The 12760-nt window shown below is 44.2% G+C and overlaps 1 protein-coding gene across 2 annotated transcripts in view; it reads left to right on the top strand.

Annotated features, from left to right (window-relative positions):
• LOC144686921 (X-ray repair cross-complementing protein 5-like) overlaps nt 1-12760 on the top strand; it is a 203304-nt gene that overhangs the window by 26522 nt on the left and 164022 nt on the right. For both annotated transcript variants that reach the window (XR_013578020.1, XM_078552767.1), the window contains exon 3: nt 5436-5619. Coding sequence is in view for 1 of the 2 variants with exons in the window: in XM_078552767.1 (XP_078408893.1) it covers nt 5436-5619 (184 nt within the window). In the remaining variant the exon portion in view is untranslated. The remainder of the gene's footprint in view (nt 1-5435; nt 5620-12760) is intronic.

Raw genomic sequence — 12760 nt, 5'->3', positions numbered from 1 at the left:
TTCTGGCCTCCCACCCATCTTTGCACAATTATATGCTTTTTCTTTAAGTTTGATACTATCTTAAACCTTCTAGTTAACCACAGATGGTGTGTCCATCCCTTGGACTTTTTCTTACATGTTAGAATATTCTATGCATTCTTAAATATCCCCTTAAATATTAGCCACTGCATTTTTGTTTTTTTTAATCCATTCACAGGATGTAGTTTTCGCTAGCTGGGCCAGCGTTTATTGCCTGCCCCTAGTTGTCCTTGAGAAAGCGGTGGTGAGCTGCCTTCTTGGACCACTGCAGTCCATGTGGTGTAGGTACACCCACAGTGCTGTTAGGAAGGGAGTTCCAGAATTTTGACCCAGTGACAGTGAAGGAACAGTGATATATTTCCAAGTCAGGATTGTGAGTGACTTGGAGGGGAACTTCCAGGTGGTGGTGGTCCCATCTACCTGCTGTCCTTGTCCTTCTAGATGGGAGTGGTCGTGGGTTTGGAAGGTGCTGTCGAAGGAGCTGTGGGGAATTCCTGCAGTGCATCTTGTAGATGGTACACACTGCTGCTACTGTGCGTCGGTGGTGGAGGGAGTGACTGTTTGTGGATGTGATGCCAATCAAGCAGCTGCTTTGTCCTGATCGGTGACAAGCTTCTTGAGTGTTGTGGGAGCTGCACTCATCCAGACATGTGGGGACTATTCCATCACACTCCTGACTTGTGTCTTGTAGGTGGTGAACAAGCTTTGGGGAGTCAGGATGTGAGTTATTCGTCTCACAATTCCTAGCCTCTGACCTGCTCTCGTAGCCACAGTATTTATATAGCTAGTCCAGTTTAGTTTCTATAAGACCATAAGAGGTAGGAACAGAAGTAGGCCATTCGGCCCATCAAGTCTGCTCTGCCATTCAATGAGATTATGGCTGATCTGATAATCTTCAACTCCACTTTCCTGTCTTTGCCCCACAGCCCTTGATTCTCTTACTGATTAAAAATCTGTCTATCTCAGCCTTGAATACAGCCCTCTGCGCTAAAGAATTCCACAGATTGACTACCCTCTGAGAGAAGAAATTCCTCCTCATCTCTGTTTTAGTGGGCACCCCCTTACTCTGAGATTATGCCCTCTGGTCCTAGACTCTCCCACAAGGGGAAACAACCTCTCAGCATCTACTGTGTCAAGCCCCCTAAGAATCTTATATGTTTCAATAAGGTCGCCTCTCTAAATTCTTCTAAATTCCAATGAGTACAGGCTCAACCTACACAACCTCTCCTCATAAGAAAATCCCTCCATACCCGGGATCAACCTAGTGAACCTTCTCTGGACTGCCTCCAATGCCAGTATATCTTTCTTTAGATAAGGGGACCAAAATTGTTCACAGTGTTCTGCAGTACAGGCTCAACATGTTCCCTCTAGGGTGGTAGGAAGGAGTAACAAGCCCAGAGAACCGTGGATGACCAGAGATATTCAGGATACAATGAGAAGGAAAAGAGAGGCTTTTAGCAGGTACAAGGAGAGCATATCAGTGGAGGCATTAGTGGAGTACAGAAAGGATGGAGCTTAAGAAAGCAATTAGGAGAGCAAAGAGGGGATATGAGAAAGCTCTGGCTGGTAAAAGTAGGGAAAATCCCAAGATATTCTATAAGTATATCAATGGGAAGAGGATAACCAGGGAAAGAGTAGAGCCCATTAGGGACCAAGGGGGCAATCTATGGGTGGAGCCACAGGACATGGGTAGAGTGTTGAACGAATACTTCACATCCGTCTTCACCCAAGAGAATGAGGATGAAGGTATGGAACTCGGGGAGAGAGACTGCGAGGTTCTTGAGCAAATTGATACAGGGAGTGACAAGGTATTGGAGGTGTTGGGTTGGTAGGCTTAAAAGTGGACAAATCTCCAGGCCCAGATGATTTGTGTTCCAGATTGCTGAGGGAGGCAAGGGAGGAGATCGCAGGGACTCTGACCCAAATTTTTAATTCCTTTCTGGCCACGGGGGAGGTGCCAGAGGACTGGAGAACAGCTAATGTGGTTCCGCTATTTAAAAAGGGTTGTAGAGATAAGCCAGGGAACTACGGATCAGTGAGTCTTATGTCAGTGGTGTGGAAACTATTGGAGAAAATTCTGAACTATCTCCACTTGGAGAGGCAAGGTTTGATCAGGGACAGTAAGCATGGCTTTGTCAGAGGGAGGTCATGCCTAACAAATTTGATTGAATTTTTTGAGGAGGTGACCAGGTGTGTAGATGAGGGTAGTTCAGTTGATGTAGTTTATATGGATTTCAGCAAAGCCTTTGACAAGGTCCCACATGGGAGACTTATAAAGAAGACAAATGCACATGGGATACAGGGTAATTTGATAAGGTGGATTCAAAATTGGCTTAGTTGTAGGAGGCAGAGGGTGATGACAGAAGGCTGCTTTAGTGACTGGAAGCCTATGTCCACTGGCGTACCACAGGGATCTGTGCTGGATCCCCTATTATTCGTCATTTATATAAACGACATAGATGACTATGTGGGGGGTAGGATTAGTAAGTTTGCGGATGACACAAAGATTGGCCAGGTGGTTAACAGTGAGGTTGAGTGTCTTGGGCTACAGAAAGATATAGACGGGATGGTCAAATGGGCAGATAAGTGGTAGATTTAACACTGAAAAGTGTGAGGTGGAAGGAGTAATTTGACAAGGAAGTATTCAATGAATGGCATGGCACTAGGAAATTCTGAGGAACAAAGGGACCTTGGCGTGTGTGTGTGTCCATAAGTCTCTGAAGGTGGAGGGGCATGTTAGTGGGGTGGTGAAAAAGGCTTGGGGGACGCTTGCCTTTATCAGTCGGGGCAAAGATTACAAAAGTGGGGAGGTCATGTTGGAGTTGTATAGAACCTTGGTGAGGCCACAGCTGGAGTACTGTGTGCAGTTCTGGTCGCCACATTATAGGAAGGATGTGATTGCACTTAAGGGGGTGCAGAGGAGATTCACCAAGATGTTCAACCAGTTCTGTTGAAGGGTCATTCGGACTCGAAACGTTAACTGTGCTCCTCTCCGCAGATGCTGCCAGACCTGCTGAGTTTTTCCAGGTATTTTTGTTTTTGCTTTCACCAAGATGTTGCCTGGGATGAAACATTTAAGTTATGAAGAGTGGTTGGATAGACTTGGGCTGTTTTTGTTGGAGCAGAGAAAACTGAGGGGCGACCTGATCGAGGTGTACAAGATTATGAGGGGCATGGACAGGGTGGATAGGGAGCAGCTGTTCTCCTCAGTTGAAGGATCAGCCATGAGGGGACACAAGTTCAAGGTGAGGGGCAGGAGGTTTAGGGGGAATGTGAGGAAAAACTTTTTTACCCAGAGGGTGGTGACGTTCCGGAATGCGCTGCCTGGGAGGGTGGTGGAGGCGGGTTGCCTCACATCTTTCAAGAAGTACCTGGATGAGCACTTGGCACGTCATAACATTCAAGGCTATGGGCCAAGTGCTGGTAAATGGGATTAGGTAGGTAGATCAGGTGTTTCTCACGTGTTGGTGCAGACTCGATGGGCCGAAGGGTCTCTTCTGCACTGTGTGATTGTGTGTGGTCTAACTAGTGCCTTGTATAATTTTAGCAAGACTTCCCTATTTTATACTAAGATAAAAGCAAAATACTGCAGATGCTGGAAATCTAGAACAAAAACTAAAATGCCTGGAAAAACTCAGCAGGTCTGACAGTATCTGCGGAGAGGGACACAGTTAATGTTTTGAGTCCATATGACTCTTCATCAGAACTAAGGAAAAATAGAGAAGAGGTGAAATATAAGCTGGTTTAAGGCGGGTGGTGGTGGAGGGGGGGTGGGGGGGGGGTTGCTGTGTGTGGTTAGAGCTGGATAGAGGGCCATTGATAGGTGGAGATTGCCAAAAGATGTCATAGACGAAAGGAGAAAGACGTGTTGATGGTGGTGATATTAGCTAAGAAATGTGCTAATGGGGATGTTAAGGGTAGAAAACAGGATGAGCAAGGGACAGATTGCCCTAGTGGGGGTGGGGTGGGGGGAAGGGATCGAAATAGGCTAAAAGGTAGAGATAAAACAAAGGATGGAAATACATTTAAAAATAATGGAAATAGGTGGGAAAAGAAAAATATATATAAATTATTGGAAAAAGAGAGATCGGAAAGGAGGTGGGGATGGAGGAGAGAGTTCATGATCTAAAGTTGTTAAACTCAATATTCAGTCCAGAAGGCTGTAAAGTACCTAGTCGGAAGATGAAGTGCTGTTCTTCCAGTTTGCGTTGAGCTTCACTGGAACATTGCATCAGGCCAAGGACAGACATGTGGGCATGAGAGCAGGGTGGTGTGTTGAAATGGAAAGCGACAGGAAGGCCTGGGTCATCTTCCAACACACACACACACAACCTGTCTAAATTACCCTGAAGCCTCCTTGCATCCTCCACGCAACCCTGCCCAGTTTTGTGTCGTTAGCAAACTTGGAAATATTGCATTTGGTTTCGTCATCCAATTCATTTCTATATATCATGAATAGTGAGATAGAAATTGGATGGGTAATTGAAGGAAATAAACTTGCAAGGCTATGGAGCTAGAGAGGGGGAATGGATCTGACTGGATAGTTCTACAGAGAGTCTGCATGAACTTGATGGGCCAAATGACCTTCTGTGCTGTAGTGACTGTATGATGATACAATCATTGTGCTCCAAATGGTCCCCTACTGACATATGATCCACCTTATTCTTCAGAACGAGATATAACACTGCTCCCTTGTTGGTGGGAGCACACTGATGAAGAAAGTTCTCTTGTACATCTCAGGAATTCTTCCCTCTCTTTGCCCTTTACACTGTTATTATCCCAGTCTGTATTAGGATAACTGAAGTGCCCCTTATTGTGCTTGCGTTAGAGCATATCCCTGTAATTTTCCTGCAGACGTGCTCTTTCTTCTTCCTACTTTGTTGTGGCCTTTTTCATATGTTCGTATTCTGAATATATTCATATTCTGTGCCTCCAGATACAATAACCAAGCATTTTTTTTTTATTAATCTACTTGCAGTGCCACCTTTAATGACAAATTTACATACCAAAGGTCTCAATTTAATTACTTCACTCCTTTATTTTCTATCCAAAAGTGTACTTCTTGACATTTTTCTGCATTGAATTACATATGCTATCTATGTGCCCATCCTTCTAGATTACCTTTGCCCTCCTACAGTCTTTCACAATCCTTTTAACAATTTGTCTTATCCCAAAATTGGTATTAACAAATTGAAATATTGCTCTATCAGTGCCCTAAATTTAAATCAAGCTCAGGTATATAATTAGCTATCCCAGTGAATCTTTCTATTCTCCAACATTTCTCTATCAACTTGATTGGATGAATCCCACTGAGATAACTTGGAAGTAGTGGATGAATAAAGTAAAACCAATATAAATTGCTGGTCTTCTACATGATGTATAGTTTGACTGGTCTTTTGTTTGGTTTTTTGATGTAGGTATTTGCTGAGAGTAAAGACGAGACGGCTTTAGTCCTATTTGGGACTGATGGAACTTCTAACCCCCTTGCTACATCAGACCAATACCAGAACATAACTGTGCGCAGAAACCTGATGATTCCTGACTTTGATTTCCTGGAAGATGTTCAGAGCAGCATCAGGGCAAGTGACCATCAAGCTGACTGTATCCTTTTAATAATCAGCTGTCTGAGGGAGATAACTGAGCACAAAGATAGCCAGAGGATAATTATTATTGAGAAACTCAAGGGTATATCACAGACTAATAGTGAAAGGAAAGTGGAGGGATAAATGTTTTGGCAAAACAATAAACATAGAATAATAATCATGGAATATTTCTTCTACTATGAGGTAGGGAAAAGGGAATGGAGTTTTTGCTGCATTTACAGCTTTCCTACCCAGTCCATAAGAAGTCCAGCAAGAGAGGAATCAATACTGGAATACTGCAAGAAAAGCTGATTTTAAGGATGGAACTTGGGAAAGTAAGTTTAAGACATTATTGAAAAACTAAGGAAAACAGCAGGAGGAGGAATTTAACCAGTAATTTACAAGTTCAGGAAAAATATATTCCACTAAAAGACAAGAAAAAATACCATGGAAGTAGATGAGGGAAAAATTGAATCTAAAGAAAAAGGTGTACACTAAGTAAACAAGACAATAAAGGAGAGGATGACAAAAGGAATATAAAAGGCTAGGGAAAAGAGCCGAAAAAACAGCAAGCAAAAGGAAATTGAAATAAAATGATCAAAAAATATAAATGAAATGAAGTATTCTACAGAAACGTAAATGACAAAAGAAAAATCAAGATGAGGATGGGGCTATAAAAAATAAACTCACAGGTAATGACAGTGAAATAGCAGAAATATTAAATAATTACTTTGCCTTGGTATTTACCAGGAAGACCATCATGCTGGACATGATATATTTTTTGTCACCCATGGCTTAGTTGGTAGCACTCTTGCCTTTGAGTTAGAAGATCGTGGGTTCAAGTTCTACTCCAGGACTTAAGCACAAAAATCAAAGCTGATACACCAGTGCTGCACAGTCAGAGGGGAATCTGGATGAAATGTTAATTTGAATCCCCACCTGCCCTCACAGGTGGATTGAAATGATCTCATGATACCATTTTGAAGAAGGGCCGGGGAACTAACTCCGCTGTCCTGACAAACATTTATCCTTCAGTCAACAATACAAAAACAGATCATCTGGTCATTATCACATTTCTGTTTGTGGGAGCTTTTTGTATGCGACTTGGCTGCCGCATTTCCCAAACTATCGCAATGATTACACCTCAACTGTACTTCACTGGTTATAAAATGTCGTGGTTGTGAAAAATACCATAGAATGCACATCTTTTCTGATCTCTTCTCCTCATTTCAAGACATGTAAGATAGAAAAGGGAGATATAATTGTTTTTTTTATTCTTTCATGGGATGTGGGCATCACTGGCAAGGCCAGCATTTATTGCCCATCCTTAATTGTGCTTGAGAAGGTAATGGACAGAAGGTGAACTGCCTTCTTGAACCGCTGCAGTCCATCTACTGTAGGTACTCCAATAGTGCTGTTAGAAAGGGAGTTCAAAGAATTCTGCCCTTGTTCTGGGTCATAGAGGTCTTGGATTTAGAAGGTGCTGTTGAAGGAGGCTTTGAGAGTTGCTGCAGTGCTCTTGAATGTATATGGTACACACCGCTGTCACTGTGCGCTGATGGTGGAATGAGTGAATGTTTAAGGTGGTAGATAGGGTGCTGATCAAGCGAGCTGTTTTAACCTGAATGGTGTTGAGCTCCTTGAGTCGTGTTGGAGTCGCACTTATCCAGGCAAGTATAGAGTATTCCATCACACTCCTGACTTGTGCTTTGTAGATGGTGGATATGCTTTGGGGATACAGGTGGTGAGTTACTCACCGCAGAATTCCCAACCTCTTGTCCTGCTCTTGCATATCTGATGCAGGTAAGCTTCTGGACAATGGTAACCCCAAGTATGTTGAGAGTGGGGGATTCAGCAGTGGCATTTCCATTGAATGTCATGGGGAGATGGTTAGATCCTCTCTTGTTGGAGATGGTCATTGCCTGGCAATTATGTGGCATGAATATTACTTGCCACTTATCAGCCTAAGCCTGGATATATTCCATGCCTAGCTGCATATGGACACGGATAGCTTCAGGACGCACAGAGTTGCGAATGGTTCTGAACACTGCAATCATCAACGAATGTACTGTTGCGACCACATAAAAGTCATTTCCTTAAAGTAGTCCGTGAGCTAAGAATTTGTGTATATAGTCCCCTTTAAATTTACGAGTGGTTAAACTTAAAAATAACACTGCAGTCAAGTTTTAGTCTTATGTTAGTTTATTACAAAACTACTGCTGAAAGTTATTTAAGTAAAAAGTGATTGAAGTAAAAAAAGTGATAAAATTATTAACTAAAATACAGAAACCAAGATTAAAAGAAAGAGATACTTAAAAATGAGATTTCAAATCAGTCTAAGAGATATTGTTGCGGGCCTGTTGCTTGAATGCCGCCTTTCCGAAGTGAAGGGTTTGAAACTTGAGGTTTGGTTAAGCAGCTGTGATGGCTTCTGTAGTTGAAGAGTTGAAGTTTGCCTTTGCAGGTGGACTCAACAAGCAGGTCCTGGGAGCGAGTGAAGGCTGCAGACTTCACTTTTATGGTGCTCCAGGTAGTGGCCCTTGAAAGCCTGATTTAGTACAGTAGTCCAATAGATGTTTCTACCTGTTGAGGAGCAGGTTCTGTTTCAAGGTGTCTCTCTCATGATGTTCAAGACTGTTCTTCCTTTAAGCAGCTTCCAGCCTTTTCTTATAGTATGAAACCCCAAAGATGGCTGCCCCCAAACTGATGAATCATGCTTCCATATTCAGTATTGGCCATTCAAATAGCCTTTCTCCCAACTGGGTTTTATTTTTAGCTTTTCATTAAGGTCCTTATCAGTTAATTATCCTTGTTCTGAAAGAAGACCAGCAAAGTGGAAGGATCCCATTATACTTTTTTTTATTCATTCACAAGATGTGGGTTTTTCTGGTTGGACCAACATTTATTGCCCATCCCTAGTTGCCCTTGTGGAACATTCATTGCATAATATCTTTTTTGATCCTTCATTAGATAAGTGGTTAATAAGGTTTTGGAACCAACACAGAAAGATGTCTGTTCGTACATCCCTTTTCTGAACAAAGGCTTTGCTAAAGACTTTTTTAGCAAGCATGTGCTTTTCAAACAGTTGTCCTTAAAACTCTTTAATATCGAAACGACACATCCGTGACAATACCCACTTCTGACCTTACGGAGGGAAGGTCATTGATGAAGCAGCAAAAGCTGGCCTGGCCTAGGACACTACCCTGAGGAACTACTGCGGTTGAAATGATTGGCCTGAAACAACTACAACCATCTTCCTTTGTGCTAATTATGACTCCAACCAGTGGAAAGTTTTCTCCCTGATTTCCATTAACTTCAAATTTACTAGGTTTCCTACACTGGGTAAAACGCCAAGGACATTCATTCTCACCTCATGTCTTGAGTTCAACTCTTGTCCATGTCTGTACCAAGGCAGAAATGAGGTCAGGAGCTGAGTGACCCTGGCGGAATCCAAACTGAGCATCAGTTATTACTGTGTAAGCGCTGCTTGATAGGACAGTTAATGACACCTTCCATCACTTTGCTGATGGTCAAGAGTAGATTGATGAGGCAGTAATCGGCAGGGTTGGATTTGTCCTGCATTTTGTGGGTAGGACATACCAGGGCAATTTTCCACTTTGTTGGGTAGATGCTAGTGTCATAGCTGTACTGGAACAACTTTGCGAGGGTGTGGCTAGTTCTGGAGCACATGTCTTTAGCACAACAGACAGGATGTTGCCAGGGCCCGTAGCCTTTGTTATATCTGTGCCTTCAACCATTTCTTGATATTGTGCGGAGTGAATCAAATGTTGCTGAAGTATGGCTCCTGTGTTACTGGGGACCTCTGGAGGAGGCTGATATGGATCACCCACTCGGCATTTCTTGCTGAAGGCGATTGCAAATGCTTTAGCCTTGTTATTTGCACTTAGGTGCTGGGCTCCCCACTCATTGAGGATGGGGATATTTGTGGAGCCCCTTACTCCTCTTGCGATTAGTTGTTTAATTGTCCACCACCATTCATGAGCAGATGTGGCAGGACTGCAGAGCTTTGACCTGATCCGTGACCCAGCGACAGTGAAGGAATGGCAATATATTTCTAAGTCAGGATGGTGAGTGACTTGGAGGGGAACTTGTGTTCCCATCTATCTGCTGCCCATGTTCTTCTAGATGGTAGTGGTCATGGGTTTGGAAGGTGCTGTCTAAGGAACCTTGGTGAATTACTGCAGTGCATCTTGTAGATGGTACACACTGCTGCTACTGTGCGTCGGTGGTGGAGGGAGTGGATGTGGTGCCAATCAAGCTGGCTGCTTTGTCGTGGATGGTGTCAAGCTTTGAGTGTTGTAGGAGCTCTGCTCATCCAGGCAAGTGGGGTGTGTTCCATCACACTCCTGACTTGTGCCTTGTAGATGGTGGACAGGCTTTGGGGAGTCAGGTGGTGAGTTACTTGTCGCATGATTCCTAGTCTTTGACCTGCTGTTGTAGCCACAGCATTTATATTGCTAGTCCAGTTCAGTTTCTGGTCAATGGTAACTCACAGCATGTGGAGGATTCCGTGATGGTAATGCCATTGAACATCAAGGGGCAATGGTTGGATTCTCTCTTGTTGGCGATGGTCATTGCCTAGCACTTGTGTGGTGCGAATGTTACTTGTCACCCCAAGCCTGGATATTGTCCAGGTCTTGCTGCATTTGGACATGGACTGCTTCAGTATCTGAGGAGTCGCAAATGGTGCTGAACATTGTGCAATCATCAGCAAACATCTCCACTTCTGACTTTATGATATATGGAAGGTCATTGAGAAGCAGCTGAAGATGTTTGGGCCTAGGACAGTACCCTGAGGAACTCCTGTAGTGATGTCCTGGAGCTGACTGACCTCCAACAACCTTCCTTTGTTCTAGGTATGACTCCAACCAGTGAAGAGTTTTGCCACCCGATTCCCATTGACTCTAGTTTTGTTCGGGCTCCTTGATGCCACACTGGGTCACGTGGCCTTGATGTCAAGGGCAGTCACTCTCACTTTAATATTGGGATTTCAGCTCTTTTGTTCATGTTTGAACCAAGGTTGTAGTGAGGTCAGGAGCTGAGTAGCCCTGTTGGAACGGAAACTGGGTGTCAGCGAGCAGATTATTGCTAAACAAGTGCCACTTGATAGCACTGTTGTTGACCCCTTCCATTAACTCACTGATGGAGAGTAGACTGATGGGGTGGTAATTGGCTGGGTTGGATTTATCCTGCTTTGTGTACAGGATACACCTGGGCAATTTTCCACATAGCCAGGTGGATGCTAGTGTTGTAACTGTACTGGAACACCTTGGCTAGGGCTGTGGCAAGTTCTGGAGCACAAGTCTTCAGAATATTGTCAATACTATCCATTTCTTTCAATCGTTTCCTGATATCACGTGGAGTGAATTGAATAAGCTGAAGACTGGCACCTGTGATGCTTGGAACCTCTGGAGGAAGCCAAGATGGATCATCCATTCAGCACTTCTGGCTGAAGATTGTTGCAAATGCTTCATCCTTATCTTTCGCACTGATGTGCTGGGCTCCCCTATCATTGAGGATGGGGATATTTGTGGAGTCGCCTCCTCCAATGGGAGGTTTAATTGTCCACCACCATTCACGACTGGATGTGGCAGGACTGCAGAGCTTAGATCTGATCCGTTGGTTATGGGATTGCTTCGCTCTGCCTGTCATTTGCTGCTTATGCTGTTTGGCACACAAGTAGTCCTGTGTTTATAGCTTCACCAAGTTGACACTTCATTTTTAGGTGTGCCTGTTGCTGCTCCTGGCATGCCCTCCTGCACTCTTCATTGAACCAGGGCTCCCCTGCCTTGATGGTAATGGTAGCATGGGGGATATGCCAGGCCATGAGGTTACAGATTGTGTTCAAGTACAGTTCTGCTGCTGCTGATGGTCCACAGCGCCTCATGGATGCCCAGTCTTGGGTTGCTGGATCTGTTAGAAATCTATCTTATTTGTCATGGTGGTAGTGGCACGCAACACTATGCAGGGTATCCTCAGTGCAAAGGTGGGACTTTGTCTCCACAATTTCTATGCGGTACTCACTCCTACCAACATTCATGGACAGTGGCATCTGTGGCAGGCAGGTTGGTGAGGATAAGTGTTTTTCCTTCTTGTTGGTTCCCTCACCACCTGCCGCAGACTTAGTCATTTAGGATTCGGCCACCTTGGTAGTGGCGCTACCAAGCCAGTCTTGGTGATGGACATTGAAGTCCCCCACCCAGAGTTCATTCTGCATACTTGCCACAGTCAGTGCTTCCTCAGTTGGTGTTCAACATGGAGGAGCACTAATTCTTCGGTTGAGGGAGGGCAGTACGTGGTAATCAGCAGGAGGTTTCCTTGCCCATGTTTGACCTGATGCTATGAGACTTCATGGGGTCCAGAGTTGATGTTGAGGACTCCCAGGGCAATTCTCTCCTGACTGCATACCACTGTGCTGCCACCCCTACTGGGTCTATCCTGCCTGTGGGACAGGACATATCCCAGACATCACCATCCCAGGGTATTATCTGCTGGTCATCCTCATATGGAATCATATCTATGTCAGGCTGTTGCTCGACTAGTGTATGAGACGGCTCTCCCAATTTTGGCATTAGCCCCCAGATGTTAGTAAGGAAGACTTGCAGGGTTGACAGGACTAAGTTTGCAGTTGTCCTTTTCAGTGCCTAGGTCGATGCAGGGTAGTCCGTCTGGTTTCATTCCTCTTGAGATTTTGTAGCGGTTTGCTATTTCAGAGGACATTTAAGAGTCACCCACATTCCTGTGGATCTGGAGTCACACGTAGGCCAGACCAGGCAAGGACAGCAGATTTCCTTCAGTAAAGGACATAGTGAACCAGATGGGCTTTTTTTTAAAAAAAAACAATTCCAGATTTTCATTCAATTCAAATTCCACCATCTGCTTTGGCAGGATTTGAACCCTGGTCCCCAGAGTATTACCCTGGGTCTCTGGAATACCAGTTCAGCGACAAGACCACTACGCCATTTCCTCCCCCATTAGCGTAGATAAAGCACTGATTAGCAAACGGAAAGCAGAGAGTAGGGTTAAATCGGTCTGTTTCCAGTTGGCAAGCTGTAACTAGTGGAGTGACACAGGGATCAGTGCAGGGGTCTCAACTATTTACAATCTATTTCATTGACTTAGATGAAGGGACCAAGTGT

The sequence above is a fragment of the Cetorhinus maximus genome, chromosome 11, assembly GCF_964194155.1.
Source record: "Cetorhinus maximus chromosome 11, sCetMax3.hap1.1, whole genome shotgun sequence".
Classification (NCBI taxonomy): Eukaryota; Metazoa; Chordata; class Chondrichthyes; order Lamniformes; family Cetorhinidae; genus Cetorhinus; species Cetorhinus maximus.
This window is presented reverse-complemented; position numbering and strand designations above follow the sequence as displayed.